At 34.3% G+C, this 14333-nt stretch overlaps 1 protein-coding gene across 7 annotated transcripts in view; it reads left to right on the top strand.

The window, feature by feature from the left end:
* Positions 1 to 14333, top strand: part of CNTN1 (contactin 1) — a 375618-nt gene that overhangs the window by 273465 nt on the left and 87820 nt on the right. The window contains exon 18 of one of the 7 annotated variants that reach the window (XM_060307114.1): positions 6664 to 8664. The exons of the other annotated variants lie outside the window; for them this stretch is intronic. Within the exon in view, the coding sequence (XP_060163097.1) occupies positions 6664 to 6743 (80 nt within the window). The 3' untranslated portion in view covers positions 6744 to 8664. Of the gene's footprint in view, positions 1 to 6663; positions 8665 to 14333 lie in introns of those variants that run through there. 7 annotated transcript variants of the gene reach the window in all.

The raw sequence follows: 14333 nt of genomic DNA, 5'->3' as shown, positions 1-14333 counted from the left end.
AGGTCATTTTGGTTGATGACTAACCCACTTTTAAATCCTGTGTTGGCTAAGTTAAGGTATTATAGCCAAATAAATAACCTGCTGGAAGCTGTCAATATACTTTTTAGTCTGAATAATACTGCTGTATTTTAAACAATCATAATGGTTGGCCAATGGTCTTTTCTACAGAAAATGCTCTTGAGTATTTGTTACTCCCAGATGTTCTATGTTAGCAGAGTTCATATCCAGAGCACACCTCTCTTCGCTATCCAGGCAAACAATTTTGAACCATTTACTTAGAGATGTTGTTCCAGATTAATTAGTACTCTTTCTTAAAAAATAGGAAGTAAACATTTTCTTTGTCTCAGATAAAAGAGTTCTAATGGTCCTATTATTGGAAAATCATGCACCAGTTACATCTTTTTTCCTTCCAACTTCTTCAGAGTAGCTACATGAAATATCTGCATTTATGTTAAAATTGGAATATACAATTTTAAATCTAGAATTAATCCTGGAGGTCATCTAGAAAATTTCCATTCCTTTATACTACAAAATTTAGACTTCAAGAGAAAGAGACTTGTCTTGTATTACCCATCTATTTCATAATAATCATTTTGGAACCTAGGCTTCTTCCAGATTGTAAGAATAAATAAAATCTATAGTTAATTTCTAAAACTTCTGTAGTTAGTGCTTTAAAATTTTAATAGTTTAATACACTAAAACTTTCAACAGTTAATTTGGTATAGTACCCAAACGATTACCAAGTCTGTTCTAGAATTGCTGCTACTAAATGGTGAAAGTTACTGACTGCAGTTCTGCTCTTCTTGTTTTCCTATCCATTGTCCAGCACATGCTAATAAATAGTAGTTGGGTTTTTAAAACATTGTGGGAAAAATAAAGCCAAAGACATTTATTTTAAAAGGTTAAATTACCACCTGTTGGATTATTTAGCATTCTATTTGTATGGCTAACTCAGGGACCCTGGCTATTTGTGAAAGCAAAAAGACGGTGAGTCTGCTGTCATGCTAAAAGTTAGTGGAACTCTTGGTGCTAAATCAGGATTTAGATTTCTGCGGTATCTGGCATAAATATTTACCCAGTGTTCAAGAATTCCTATATTCAAGTTATTATTAATAACCAAATGTGGATTTATGTTCAAAATTATTATTTAAGCATGGCATGCCTAAATTAATTCAAAAGGACTTTTAAATTAATTAATTTAATCACTATAAAATTAGGAAGAACAGATTAAAAAGTTGCACATGATGTGCACACAAAGCCAGACAGATGCACGAGTACACACACAGCTTACCACCTCCACCTGCCTCACACACACATGCATATGTGAAGACATCCAGAAAAGAGATTCATTTATACAGGCAGAAAGATGTGTCCAGATCATCAGAGTCAAATCAAAGAGAATAGTTGAGGTAGTTTTTCAAGTATTTGGGTCAGAAAAACACACATTTACCTCAGATACTTGGATAATTGCCTCTGCTTTCCACTTGCTTTGGCCAAGAAAGTTTGCCACAGAGACAGACTAAAGATTCCATCTCGTCAGTCCTTGCAGGACTGAGACAGGAAAATGGCCCTCATTGCCCACATTGGCTGGAGCAACGACTGACAGGGCGCCATTCGGAGGCATCCTGACCCCACTTGGCACTAAACCACAGCCATACATCTATTAATAGTGAAGCCTGCCCAGAAATTAAGCTTTCTCATTTCCATTGAGAATCAACAAATTCAAAAGCTGCTAAGGGCCAGTTCTCCATAACTGTTGTAAGCTAAAGCTGAAATAATGAGCTGAAAGGTGTATCTGAATTTACAAGGTAGCCTGATTGTTTCAAAGCTAGAACTTACACGTAGTTCTATTTGATAAAAGCTCTAGTAAAAGTAGCAGCTTTCCCAATTACTACTAAAGTTATGAAGTACATCAATAATTTGAAACTGTATTTTTCAAAGTCAGTTCGATGTAAATTGACATAAATTCAAGGAAGTGTTCAAATATATCAACAAAGTATGTAGTTCATTCAGAATGAGTCATGATATTTTAAGCTTTAAGATGGATCTTGAAAGTGATTTAGTTTATCCCTTCATTTTACAAATTCAAAAATTGAAACATAACTGTGTGAGGGTTATAAACTGGTAGATAACACTGTGAAGGATGCACTGATACAAATTTAGATTACTTTTCTTTTTCTTCACTGGAGTACAGTGAGAGAAGTTTCCTTGTAGGATTTCTTCTCTTCTTCAATCAATTGCTCCTGACTCTCTTTGTCTTATAATCAAACTGATCAGCTTTTGGCAAACTGGAATTTATTCTTTGCTACTCAGTCAGCCTGTATCCATGATTCCCTTAAAAAATAATCAGCAAACTTGCTTCTCCTCACTCTGATTCCAGGAGGGAAAGCAGGAAAGATTTACGAACTTAATAGTCTGGCAGGCTTTTAGACACTCCACTTCACTGACCCATCATGGGCTTTATACATCAGTGTCTACTTACCAGATAGTAATGTCAAATTATGCTGACAATTACATCAAATTACAAGCAGTACAGATAACCAGTGATATCCAAAAGTCTTTATGGACATGAATAAATGGCAATTAGTTCATATTTAAAAAAAAATTTTAATTATGCTGGCAAAATATGTTTCCAACTCTAATCTATATCCTGTGAAAAGACATATATTATGAATATAAAATTTAAAAATAAAGATATGTAATTATATGTTAATGTATAATATATGACATAATTATATAGTATATTTTATAACAAAATACAAATTACATAGCATATATTTATTATATTATGTTAGGATACGTAATATTTATTAAAGCCTTATTTTTTTTTTAATTTATTTTATTTTATTTATTTTTTGGCTGTGTTGGGTCTTTGTTGCTGTGCATGGGCTTTCTCTAGTTGCGACGAGCAGGGTCTACTCTTCGCGTGGTGCTCAGGCTTCCCATTACTGTGGCTTCTCTTGTTGCAGAGCATGGGCTCTAGGCACACGGGCTTCAGTAGTTGTGGCATGCGGGCTCAGAAGTTGTGGCTCGTGGGCTGTAGAGCGCAGGCTCAGTAGTTGTGGCACACAGACTTAGTTGCTCTGCAGCATGTGGGATCCTCCCAGACCAGGGATCCAACCCGTGTCCCCTGCATTTGTGGGCAGATTCTTATCCACTGCGCCACCAGAGAAGTCCCTAAAGGCTAATTTTAACAACACTATTTTAAGAGATGGATACGATCATTATCCCCATTTTACACATAAGGAAATTGAGTACCAGAGAGGCTAAGTTACTTGCCCAAGATCATTTAGCTACTAAGTAAAAGGACAAGATTTGAATATAAGCAGTCTGGCTTCACATATAACACCCAGTTCATTGCTGTAACATAATATAATCAAACACTAATTCAGATATATTCAATGAGATAAAATAATCAATGTGGAAAAATTAAAATGTAGGCTTTTTTCTTTTTTGGTAAGAAATGTTTATTCTATAGAAAAGTTACTGATACAGATTTTGCAATTTTATTTTTGCCCATAATATATTTATGAATGGTCTAATAAAAAGGGAAAGGTATAATAATTAAAATTATTTTCATGTAGTCAACGTCATACAATTGTAATTACAACAGCAAAAACAATAAATCATAGTAGATGGTTTTAAGCTTGATTTTATAATGTGTTCTTTGGCCTTAAAAATAGTACATTCAAAATGTTTAAGTGTTTTAGATTAGAATGTATGTGTCTACAGGACTTTCATATAAATTTTATCATGTCATCCTAACAAAACTGCTGTGTGGTAGTCATGCAAGGACTGGTAATCCATTCATAGGCAAAGGAAGTTTAAAACAAGAAGAAAAAGAAAATATTCCTCAGAGTTCACATGATCAAGCCAGAACTTGGCCAGTTATCAGTGTTTCAAATTCACTACATAACTTACTTTTTCTCACTTCTCTTTAGTGTTTAACTTCCCAAATATAAAAATCAGATCAGATAATTTTATTGTACATCTGTTTCACATTGGTATATGGTTTGTTTGTTAAATTGTCCACCCAAATACTCTGAAGCATTGATAATTCAAAGTTAATTCAGAGAGTAAAATTTTAAGTTATTTGAAATTAGAATTTCATAATATCTTCTCTTTTTGGTTCATTTTATTTAAAAAAGAAGACAAAATGCTTTAGCTTCATTATTGAAAAAATAACCAATAGAAGACTCAATGGTATAAAATTCCTTTTAAGCAAAACTATTTTTTTGGTGTGACTTTTGTAAAGTCTGCCATTTCAAGTCTCAGGAATGTGCAATTATTTCCTCATGGTACCTTTTGCAGACTGGCTTCCTGCCACCACCATCTATCTCCTTCCCACCAGCCAACCTCATCAGACCAGGCCCTGGGAATTTGATTGGGTCACAGAATTTCTTACACCTAAGTAAATGAAAATGAAGGAAACTCAGAGAAAACTTTTACCCTCTAAACCTGTGGTCAGTATAACAAGGTTTAGAGAGGAGATTTTAGTCCTTTTAAATTCCTATCACATAGGTCCTTTTAGTCCTTTTAAATTCCATTTTAGTCCTTTTAAATTCCTATCACACAGGTCCAAACTACCATCATCACTGGGATTAATAGAGACATACTCAAAGGGAAAGGGAGAAATGTAAAAGGGTACTACAAGCAACTATGGAATCTCCATTGGTATCCTACAAATCCAGCTATTCCATAGTTTGTGCCTTCCCTATTTCCTCTTCAGAGGTGACTACAGGATCCGGTCCTTGTGTGACAGAACCCCGTCTCCCATCCGTTATCTAAATTTGGCTTAGGACATCTCATTAGATCAACACAGCAGGGAGCTCCCAATCTTCTCTCTGCCACAGTACCTTTCTATTATAATTTTAACTGCCCAATACACTCATGAGTGAATGAAGATTGTGGAATAAATCCAAAGGGTCTTTTTTTTTTTCCAAAAAATTAAAACACCATTTTAATTTCTAATTGCCCAATGCTTGTCATGGTCACTCTGTTGACATGGGATGAGGTGAGGGACTTCGTTGTGGCCCACATGCATTTCCCAGGGCACTGCTGGAATACCAACTCCCTTATCTGAAAATGCATTGGGATGAAAGTGAACAGTGAACAAGAGCTAGCATAATTAAAAGGATAACCTTGAATACACTTCATTTTTACACAAAAAACTAATGTACAAACTTATGAATTTTCAATATTCTTAGTAGCAAATAACTTGTGACTCACTAGAAGGTAGCAATCCCTTGTGTGTCATTGAACAGTCTGGGCTCTGTCACACTAAGGAATATACTTCTGAGCATCATCTCACTACAGTCTTAGTGGCTCTCAACAGCTAGTGCTTGAGCCGCCCCGCACATCTCTGAGAATTTCTCTGGGGCAAGGGGCTGTCCCTGTTTGGAACACACCAGGTAATTCTGATGTTTGTGGTTTAAACAAGTTGGAGGACCACTGTTTGATATGTTCCTGCAGAGGTTGGAAGCCTCTGTTACTAATGCAAGAAATGGCACTCCAATGTGCAACAGTTTGGGGAGGTTTCCTGTGTGACTGTTCACTGCCCCCTCTCTCCACAAAACTACCAAAACTTCATTTAAAAGGGAGAAAAAAAGAATATATTTAAAATTAGCAATTTCAATTCTCATCAAAAGACTTGGAAATCTCTTATGTTTGAAAGACAAATGTAAGAGACAAGTGCGTTTTTGTGACCTTTGTTACCATTTATCATAGGACTAAATTTGCAATAAGCAGTCAGCAGTTTTCCTAGATACTATTTCTCCTACTTAAATAACTATAACCAGGGGGGCACTAGTAGTTATAAAGTGGTCTAATTATAATAATCAAACTATCCCTAGTTATGGTTAGGGAACATAGGAGGATGATCATCTTGTTAATACCATACTTTTCTATGATAATATAGTTATACTAATATATGCATACAGTCATTAAAAGATCCGCATGGCACAATGGAAAATGTATGGCTTTTGGCATTAGGCAAACATAGATTAGAAATGCACTTCACCTGCTGAATAACCTGTGGTCTTAGGCCAGTCGGTTAATCATCATAAGCCTCAGAGTCCATATTTATGAAAGAGAAGAACAGCTCCAGTTCACACGTTGCCCATGATGACTTTCTATAAACATTTTCTTTTACTTCCCTCCCTTTTGCTATTAATGTCTATATAGACATAAACAATAAATATAATATTAATCAAGACACAGGTTCCCATGACTTCCAGCCCCAACCTCTGATTAAATTTCATAAATCACTGCTTAAATTTATCCTCAGGATTTTTTTCTTACTTAGAAGCCTTGAAGGCATGAGCATAGGTTTGGGTAGGTAGACTTGTACTATGTGGAGTGGAATTACAAAGGCTCTAGGAATTTGAGGGTTTTTTTAAGGGGAGGAAGGGATCCAGTTACAACTCTTGTTCCTTACAAAGTCAGTCACTATTTCTGAGGGAAACAGGTTTGATTGGGCCAAGGCTTGTCACTTCAGCCTTCTCCTTTTTGGACTCCCATCTACAGTGTTTAGAAGATGTTTTTCTTTGTTCATTATTTCAACTTACCCATTAAGGATACTTGGCAAATTCCTGAAGTATATGGCTTCCTGCTCCTAAATGGGCATCCACACTTGCCCTTCAGCCTTGATCTTTCCTCTTGCAGGTAAAAACAGAAAAGATGGAGAGAAAAACATGGCGGATCCTTTTCTCCCCGTCTGTGCAAGCCTGCCTCCAACCTGGTGATCGTTGACACTCACTCTTTGTGGGAAAACCTTTTTTTTTTTTTTTTTTTAACATATTATATTAGATTTTACTAATTAACTCAATCTTGTAGCTTCTGCAGTTCCCCCTGCCAAAATCTAGTTCTTAGAGGATTTTTTTCCTTTTTGAACATTTAAACATACTTTGAGCAGAATGATATTTTAAAATATAATTGCATAGCTTCATTAATATCTGAAAAATGCCTACTGAACTAACCCAGTACATCATATAATGGCCAAGTAAAATTTTTGTGTTTTCATATCCTGTTTTTCTTTGAAATTACATATCTCAGAAATTAGCTCATTATCTGAAAAAAAAAATGAAGAACTGGTGAATTATAATACAGGAGTGTTGCCACTGAATGGACTGTTTGATTTACCCAAGCAGGTAATGAACACTGTTGTTGTCAAATTCACTAATGAGTCATCTTAATTAGGATGTAAGCTAAGGGGCATTATTCCAGTGGCCTTTTGTATCCTGGTGCCACATATATTCTTTGGCAAGAAAAGATCAAAAGCAGCAATAAACAACTGAAGACCACCCATGGCTCTGTAAGGTTTTTGGAACAATTCCTGGGACTGGGAAGTGAAATTGGTCAGCATGTGGAGAAAACTGTCATCTCAGTAGCAAGATTTAAGTGAAGATGACTAAGCCATTAACAGCACGTATGCATATTTAATTCTGTTAACTCCTAGCATCAGCCTTCTTGGATCTTTTGTTTTGAGAGGAAGGTCAAGACTTTTTGGAAGGACATGAACAGAAATGGCAGATTAAAATTGAAGTGTATATAATTCTTTCTGGAACTGCTTGAATTTCATTATTTGAAAATATTTTCATTTCTGCCCTTTGGTCAAAGAGACATGCTTAAAATTCTTATTTCTTCACAAGAAATAATTTGCTCTTCTTAAACAGGTTTATGGTTAAGGGTGGGATATTATATGAACTTCTCATTTAGTAACTCTAAAATTCCCATCTGTGGTTGGAAGAACTCTTAGGAAAGCTTTGAGAGATATGTAATGACCCCTAAATATGTATGTAGTTAAAAAATAATTGATTAGTCATCGTAAAGGAATACATGCCTCTGGCTCAAAATGTTACTTATTTCCACCATTTTTCATTTTCTAGTGTTAATTATTGTCATAGAAGGAAGCATCTTAGGATTTAGACTGGAGATCTAGGGCAACTGTCATTTTAATAAGATATTTTAAAATAATTCAAAATTGTCACGTATCCATAAATGTTGCCATGGAGATGTGCATAAACCAGCATTGTGGTCCATAGTCCATCACTGAAAGTATACCACCAAGATCAGATAGGAATATAGTTTTGGAAAGACAGAATAAAAATTAGAAAGGAAACCACATAACAATTATGACAAGTGGCAGGAAAAGGAGAATATTTTTGTTTAGATAAACTGCTTCAATATCAACTAGAATTACATAGATTCATTTAGCTCCTTTATCCTCATTCTCATTTCTAATAGTGATCTATGTTCATTTTTAACAATGTAAGAGGTTAAAATACCAATTTTAGAGGTTGAAAAACTACTATATTCCTATTAAATGGTAGAGATGTTTAATATTCAGCTTCATCTTAGTACAGTTTTAACGCTTTAACAAGAGCACACAAATTTGTGTTTTATTACCTTATAATAAAGCTGTTGTCTTAACTAATTTTCAGAGCAAGAACGGGCATGTAGTAATAAAGAGACTAACTGACATGTTTTGGTAAAGAAGAAGCCATGTGCCTTGATAATAACTGATGTTGTTTCAGCATTGTTATTTTCAGATTATTTTATTTTAAAAGGGATGATAATTTGTACTGAAAGTTTTTTGTTTTCTTAACATTTAAACTTTTCATTAAAATTTGCTCTTTTGGTAAAAATAAACAGTGAACCACGAGATACTCATATGTGGTGCTTTGCTTTTAATTACTTATGGAGTAATTACAAATGGAAATAAGATGACACTGAGAGGTCTTTCCTGCTTAGTGCCAAGGCTTGCATTAAATGTGTGCTATGCGGAGTGGAGTCCAAGAAGGACCAGCAGTTTTTTGGGGTCCAGTTCTAACTACAGGTATTTAGAGAGCCAGTCAGCCTTTTGGAGGGAGAAGGTGCGTTAGGGTTACTGCCTAAGTATTGGCGCTGACTCAAGTGACGCCTGGGGTATAGTCATGTGTACTATGCATCCATCGTGTTTAATCCTGGAGGATCCCAGTTTCAAATCTTCTATCCCACTGGACTTATGGGAAAATTAGTCTCAGTTATTGATTGAGAAAATACAGTCAGCTTATAATGTGTGAATAATCATTTTGAAAATTTTTTTCCTGCTATTTTTCCTCAAATGTCTAAAAACTACTTCACTGAGTGTTACTACATTCCTAAAGAAGAAATGGCAGAATTGAGAAATAATTGTATTTATGTTCATTTTTCCTTCTAATTACTTTACATGTGAAAGAAAACTGAGTGGAAATCACATCTGTATTTTGTTCACACATAGGTATTTTTTTCTAAAAACACTAGTAAAATTCAGGAAAGTTTAACAAATCCCTTCATGATAATAAAAAAAAACTAGGCATGTAGTAGGAATTTATAAATGGGTGATATCTTTACCTTCACTTATCTGAATTAACAGATCACAAAATGATTTAAAAAGCTGCAGTCAATATATCGCAGTTTTTGTCATTTTACTCACAATATGCACTAGTGCCCAAGTAATTCATATTCTCCCCAACAAAAAAGGTCTCTAAAAAAAAGCAGTAAATACCATTTTTGAATTTGAAGCTGCTAATGCTGTTTTTAAATGATTGTTTTTACTATAGTTAATGAAAAGTCTCATGGCAAATCAGTTGAGTTCAAGTCTTAGCTTTGCCGTTTGCTAGCTGGATGACTGTGGCTATTTTATTTAATCTGTCCATATCTGGGTATCCTCATTTGTAAAATAGTGAAAATAATAGTGCCTACATCATAGCATTATTTGTAATAATTATAAAAGATTTAGCAATGACTCAGATATAATAAGGACTTAGTAAAATATACTACTTTTATTAAAATAGACAATATAAATTTCCTTACTTAGTAAAATATATTACTTTTATTAAAATAAACAATATAAATTTCCTTTTTTGGATTCACTAACATTTTATGCTCTTATGAGTTCATACTTTTTTAAAAATGCAGGCAAATCCAAGAGAAGCACAGTATAAATGTGCTAGTTATCAGGTAGTTCTCTGCAGGCTTTTTGTGGACAGACACGTTTGGGCTGCATGATTTGAATTTCAAACGGGCTTCTTCCCGCTTTGCCTGGGTTGTACCAGGAAACTCAGTCTCTTGTCTTTTTCTGTACTGTCACAGACCAACTGTTTCATTCTGGCAATAACCTTTCTGAACTGTAGCAACGTTTTGTAAAATGTACAGGTATTGGCTTCAGTGATCTCTAAAGTGTGTGTGACCTACATTACATAGCCAAATGTTTTCAATATTTGCCTGTAGTCAGTGATTTAATAGTAAAAACATTGAGAATCTAGAAAAATTTAGGAAAAGAGAATATGGATGTGGCCAGTGAAACTGCATTGAACCACAGATGATAAAGGACCATTCTGGCTATTTCCAAAGCCTCCACTATGTAAAAAAAAAAGTGACAGAAAAAAGCCTCAGTAATTATAGACTCCTTTTGCCTGATTTTGAAGAACTCACAATGTAGAAACATAACACTAACAAGGATCTTGATAGACTACTAATTATCCCCCATAGGTGAGATTTTTTGGAGCTTTCTCAGTCAGTAATCTCTGAGAGAGATATTTAAAGCCAGAGAGAAAGGTTATAATGGTGAAAAACAAGAATTGAAAGATAGAGGGTAATGCAAATAAAAAAGGAAGAACAGTCCATAGTGGCAGCCTCTACCTGAAGAAGTACAGAAAGGTAGTGGTTGAACACTATGATATTGAAAAGGAAAAGAAGATGTAAAGAATCAACATTGAAGTCTGTACTGTTAATTTATAAAGGAGGAATTTAGTCAGCTGGACAGGCCTAACACAGTTAGTGATGTCCACACTTAACGACATCTGTCAGCATTTGGAAGAATCGGAAAACAAAAATAGCAGCACTGTTTTATGGACATGATACATAAGCTTAATAAAATGAATATCAGAACTCCAGGGCATGGGGGGTATGCAAGTAGTATAGATAAAACCATATTCATAAAAACTAAAACCAAAAAGCATACTTGGAATAACTTTTTATCCCCTCCTTCCTATCTCTTTTTCTCATTTTCTTCTCTTTCCAACTCCTTTAGTATTTACTAATAGTGAGAACTGATGAAAAGCCTTTGCAGGGTTAGTCAGAGAAATATTCCAGTTCCTTCTTTTTTTATTCCCACTATGGATCATTAATGATAAAAACAAAAGACAGAAAAAAATGGATGAATAAAATAATCTGTCATCTAATATACTTATGCATTTAAAATACAGGTCAAATTCCAAAGGTCCTTTCCCTCTGACCAATTTCTCTGTTTCATGATAATTTAAATTTGGTATATATAGTGTTCTTAGCAATCATTAGCTATCTGCCTGAGGACACCTAAGAAACTGGAAAGGTATACCGATAGAGTAATAGTGAAATAACCTGTATCTAGCTGTCTATTCGCTTACATTTTCCCTAGCTTCAATTCTTTCCTTAAAGATTTCTTGAAAGTGTTTGCACAGTGATGAGAGCTTAAAAAAGAAACAAACAGACTCTGAGTCAGAATTATGTATTGCTTTTTTGTCACTGAAGAAAGAATCAGAAGGACTGCCAGTTCCTAAATGCCTGCCTTTGTGCTGAGGAACTAGTGGCTGCATTATTTCATTTTCTACCACAACACTTTTTTCTCCATTCTGAACAGAAAATCTGAACAAGTAACATCAGCGACACTGCTTAGAAAACCTTCCTTCTGGGAGACAGTGCAGGGCTGGCCCAGTTTGTCTCCATAGAACCACTCTATTTTTTCTGCATCTTGATTCCTTAGTACACATTAGAGGGCCTTCACATCCCCAGCCATTCCTCACCTCCATCAAATTTACTAGAAATACCTTACTTTTGAGTGGAAACAAGTGATAAATGAACAATCGGGTAAACAAATCCCTGTTAATTATTAACAAGTATTACTCCTGTCCTATAGTTCAGATGCCCAGAAAGCTCTTACAGGTGTAACAATAATAACATTAATAGCTAAAATTTACTAAGGACTTCCTGTGGACCAGGCCTAACACTACATTCTTTAAAGGTTTTTTTTCAATCCTAACAACAATCCTATCTGGTCAATTTTTATTACTCCTATTTTATAGATGAGAAAATGAAAGTTGAGTAAATTTGAGAAACTTGCCCAAGATAGATGAAGGAACTGGATTTAAAGTCAAGCCTTTTTTAACTCTAAAATCTCTGCTCTTTAATAGTATATTTTCTCTCAGGTATTTTCTGGGGGATATTTGTATTTAATTACTAGATGGAAAAATCTACTTTATATCAAAGTGAGCCATTACCAAATAATATTGCCACACAGTGGTTTTGGGAATATCAACCAACTCCTTTCCATTTGTTTTCTCAATTTCACCTTCTTATGATGATACAGTATTTCAATACAGATTGTATTGTGAATGACTGTTATGTTTACAGAACTGTCTGAAGGTCAATGTGATAAATTTATTTATGTCTCCACCAAATATTTACTAAGAACTCACTATAGACCAGGCATGTATCAGAGAAAAAAATGCATAAGTATAATTACAGTCTTTTGCTCAACAATATTGTTCTTCAGTGAATGGGTGACTGGATAAATTATCATGCATATAATGTCCCAACAAATACACTAATAGTATGTGACTTTAATCTGACTTTGCGAAGGTCATTCATTTGCCATCAAAGAACTTCACAGAATAATAGTAGGGAAATGATTTTCACTTTAATGGTAAAAGACTAACCTATGGCAATTTTGCCTTAAATTCCCTTTAACATTTTCTGAATGCCATAACTTTATGCTCAGAAAAAGTGTCTGAATGCCTTCACTATAAGACTTTCTCTTCCTTTTAAAATTTTTATTTTTCATTTCTAATTTTTAATTTTAATACTCTGAAATATTCCACTCAGTAATTGACTTGGGATGATACTTCATGTGAAATAAGGAACTTGGTGGTTCTGATCAAGAATGTGCATAGTATTTCAATGTGTTTTTTACATATGAAAAATACAATGTGTTCTTTCTGAATATCAAATGTGTTTTATATAATTTATGTGGCTATTTTCATTAATTGTGGATGGTGTATTATTATTACTTTTAATTAACATCAGGAAGTACAAGAATACTATTACAGATTATACATTTACAAAAATTTATTTACCTTTATTAATTTGTTATATAATTCCAAATAAAATTTACTACCATCAATAGGCTGTGTCCTGTGTTATTTTAATATTAGTAGTAATGCAGTTTTGTCGATCTACACACACGTTTTCCTCCTTGGGACCAACCGCAAGGAAACTGGTGAAGGTTTGTGGTGTTCTCTATACCTTTGCAAAGACCAAAGCCCATGCGGAGAAAAAAGGCCAAGTAGACAAAGCATCTGATCTGACATTTAAATAGGAAGGCACTGACTTTCAGCTAAAAGATTAAAACTTTGTTTTATTTAATACTTTTTCAACAAAAAAAGTTGCCACTTAAAAAAGTTGTTGATTACTATACTCACTATGCCTATTCAGTTGGGGATGGCCTCCTTTCTGGTACAAAGAAAACAAGTGATGTCACTGTCTGAAATGTCTATTCTAGGAGTTCTCTGGCAACTGAGAGCCTTCTTTAGCATTGTAAGTGATAGATGCCACATTACCACCTAAAGGACGTTTTGTTACAGTTTTACAAAGAAGAAATCATGATGCAAAGTATAAGTATCTTGTATACCATATATGCCATAATCCTGGCATTCACTACTGTCTATTACTGTTATTTATTTACCGAGCCAATTCACCCTTTTCAAGACAAAGTGCTGTTCAAAATCTAAAAGTTATGTCTCATTTATCTTGTCATCTCTACCACCCAGAACAGTGTTCTCAGTTTAGAGAAGAATATTAATACTGAATTACGAAGCATCTCTGAAAGCTTATTTTTAACATTGTTTTATGTTCTGCAGTAATAATTCTTCTGGCCTAAGACTCTTCAGTATATTATTTGATGTTTTCAGATCATTCCTCGTTTATCTGAATTGACAGTTGTTTTCTACATTTTATATAAATAGAAATATTTCTTTTAATATTATTTATTTCTATTAGTTTAACTAACATGAAATGTATTATCCAAAATGATGCATACAAGCATTCTCAGAAATTTCTACTCCAAGTAACATAAATTATCTATAACGTTTAGAGTTATATGTCCTGCCTCCTTTTGGGTAGACAGAATGAAACATACGACTGACTACCCTCATATCTGGACTGTGCTGTCAGCTCTGATCCATGTATTCAGCAAACATCCATTAACTATCGCTATGCTACAATCTGTTATGTCAGGTTCATTTGATGCCAAATGCATTTTATGAGTCAAGGAGTAT

The sequence above is a fragment of the Globicephala melas genome, chromosome 10, assembly GCF_963455315.2.
Source record: "Globicephala melas chromosome 10, mGloMel1.2, whole genome shotgun sequence".
Taxonomy (NCBI): domain Eukaryota; kingdom Metazoa; phylum Chordata; class Mammalia; order Artiodactyla; family Delphinidae; genus Globicephala; species Globicephala melas.
Note: the sequence above shows the minus strand (reverse complement) of the source record. Positions and strands in the feature narration are given on the sequence as shown.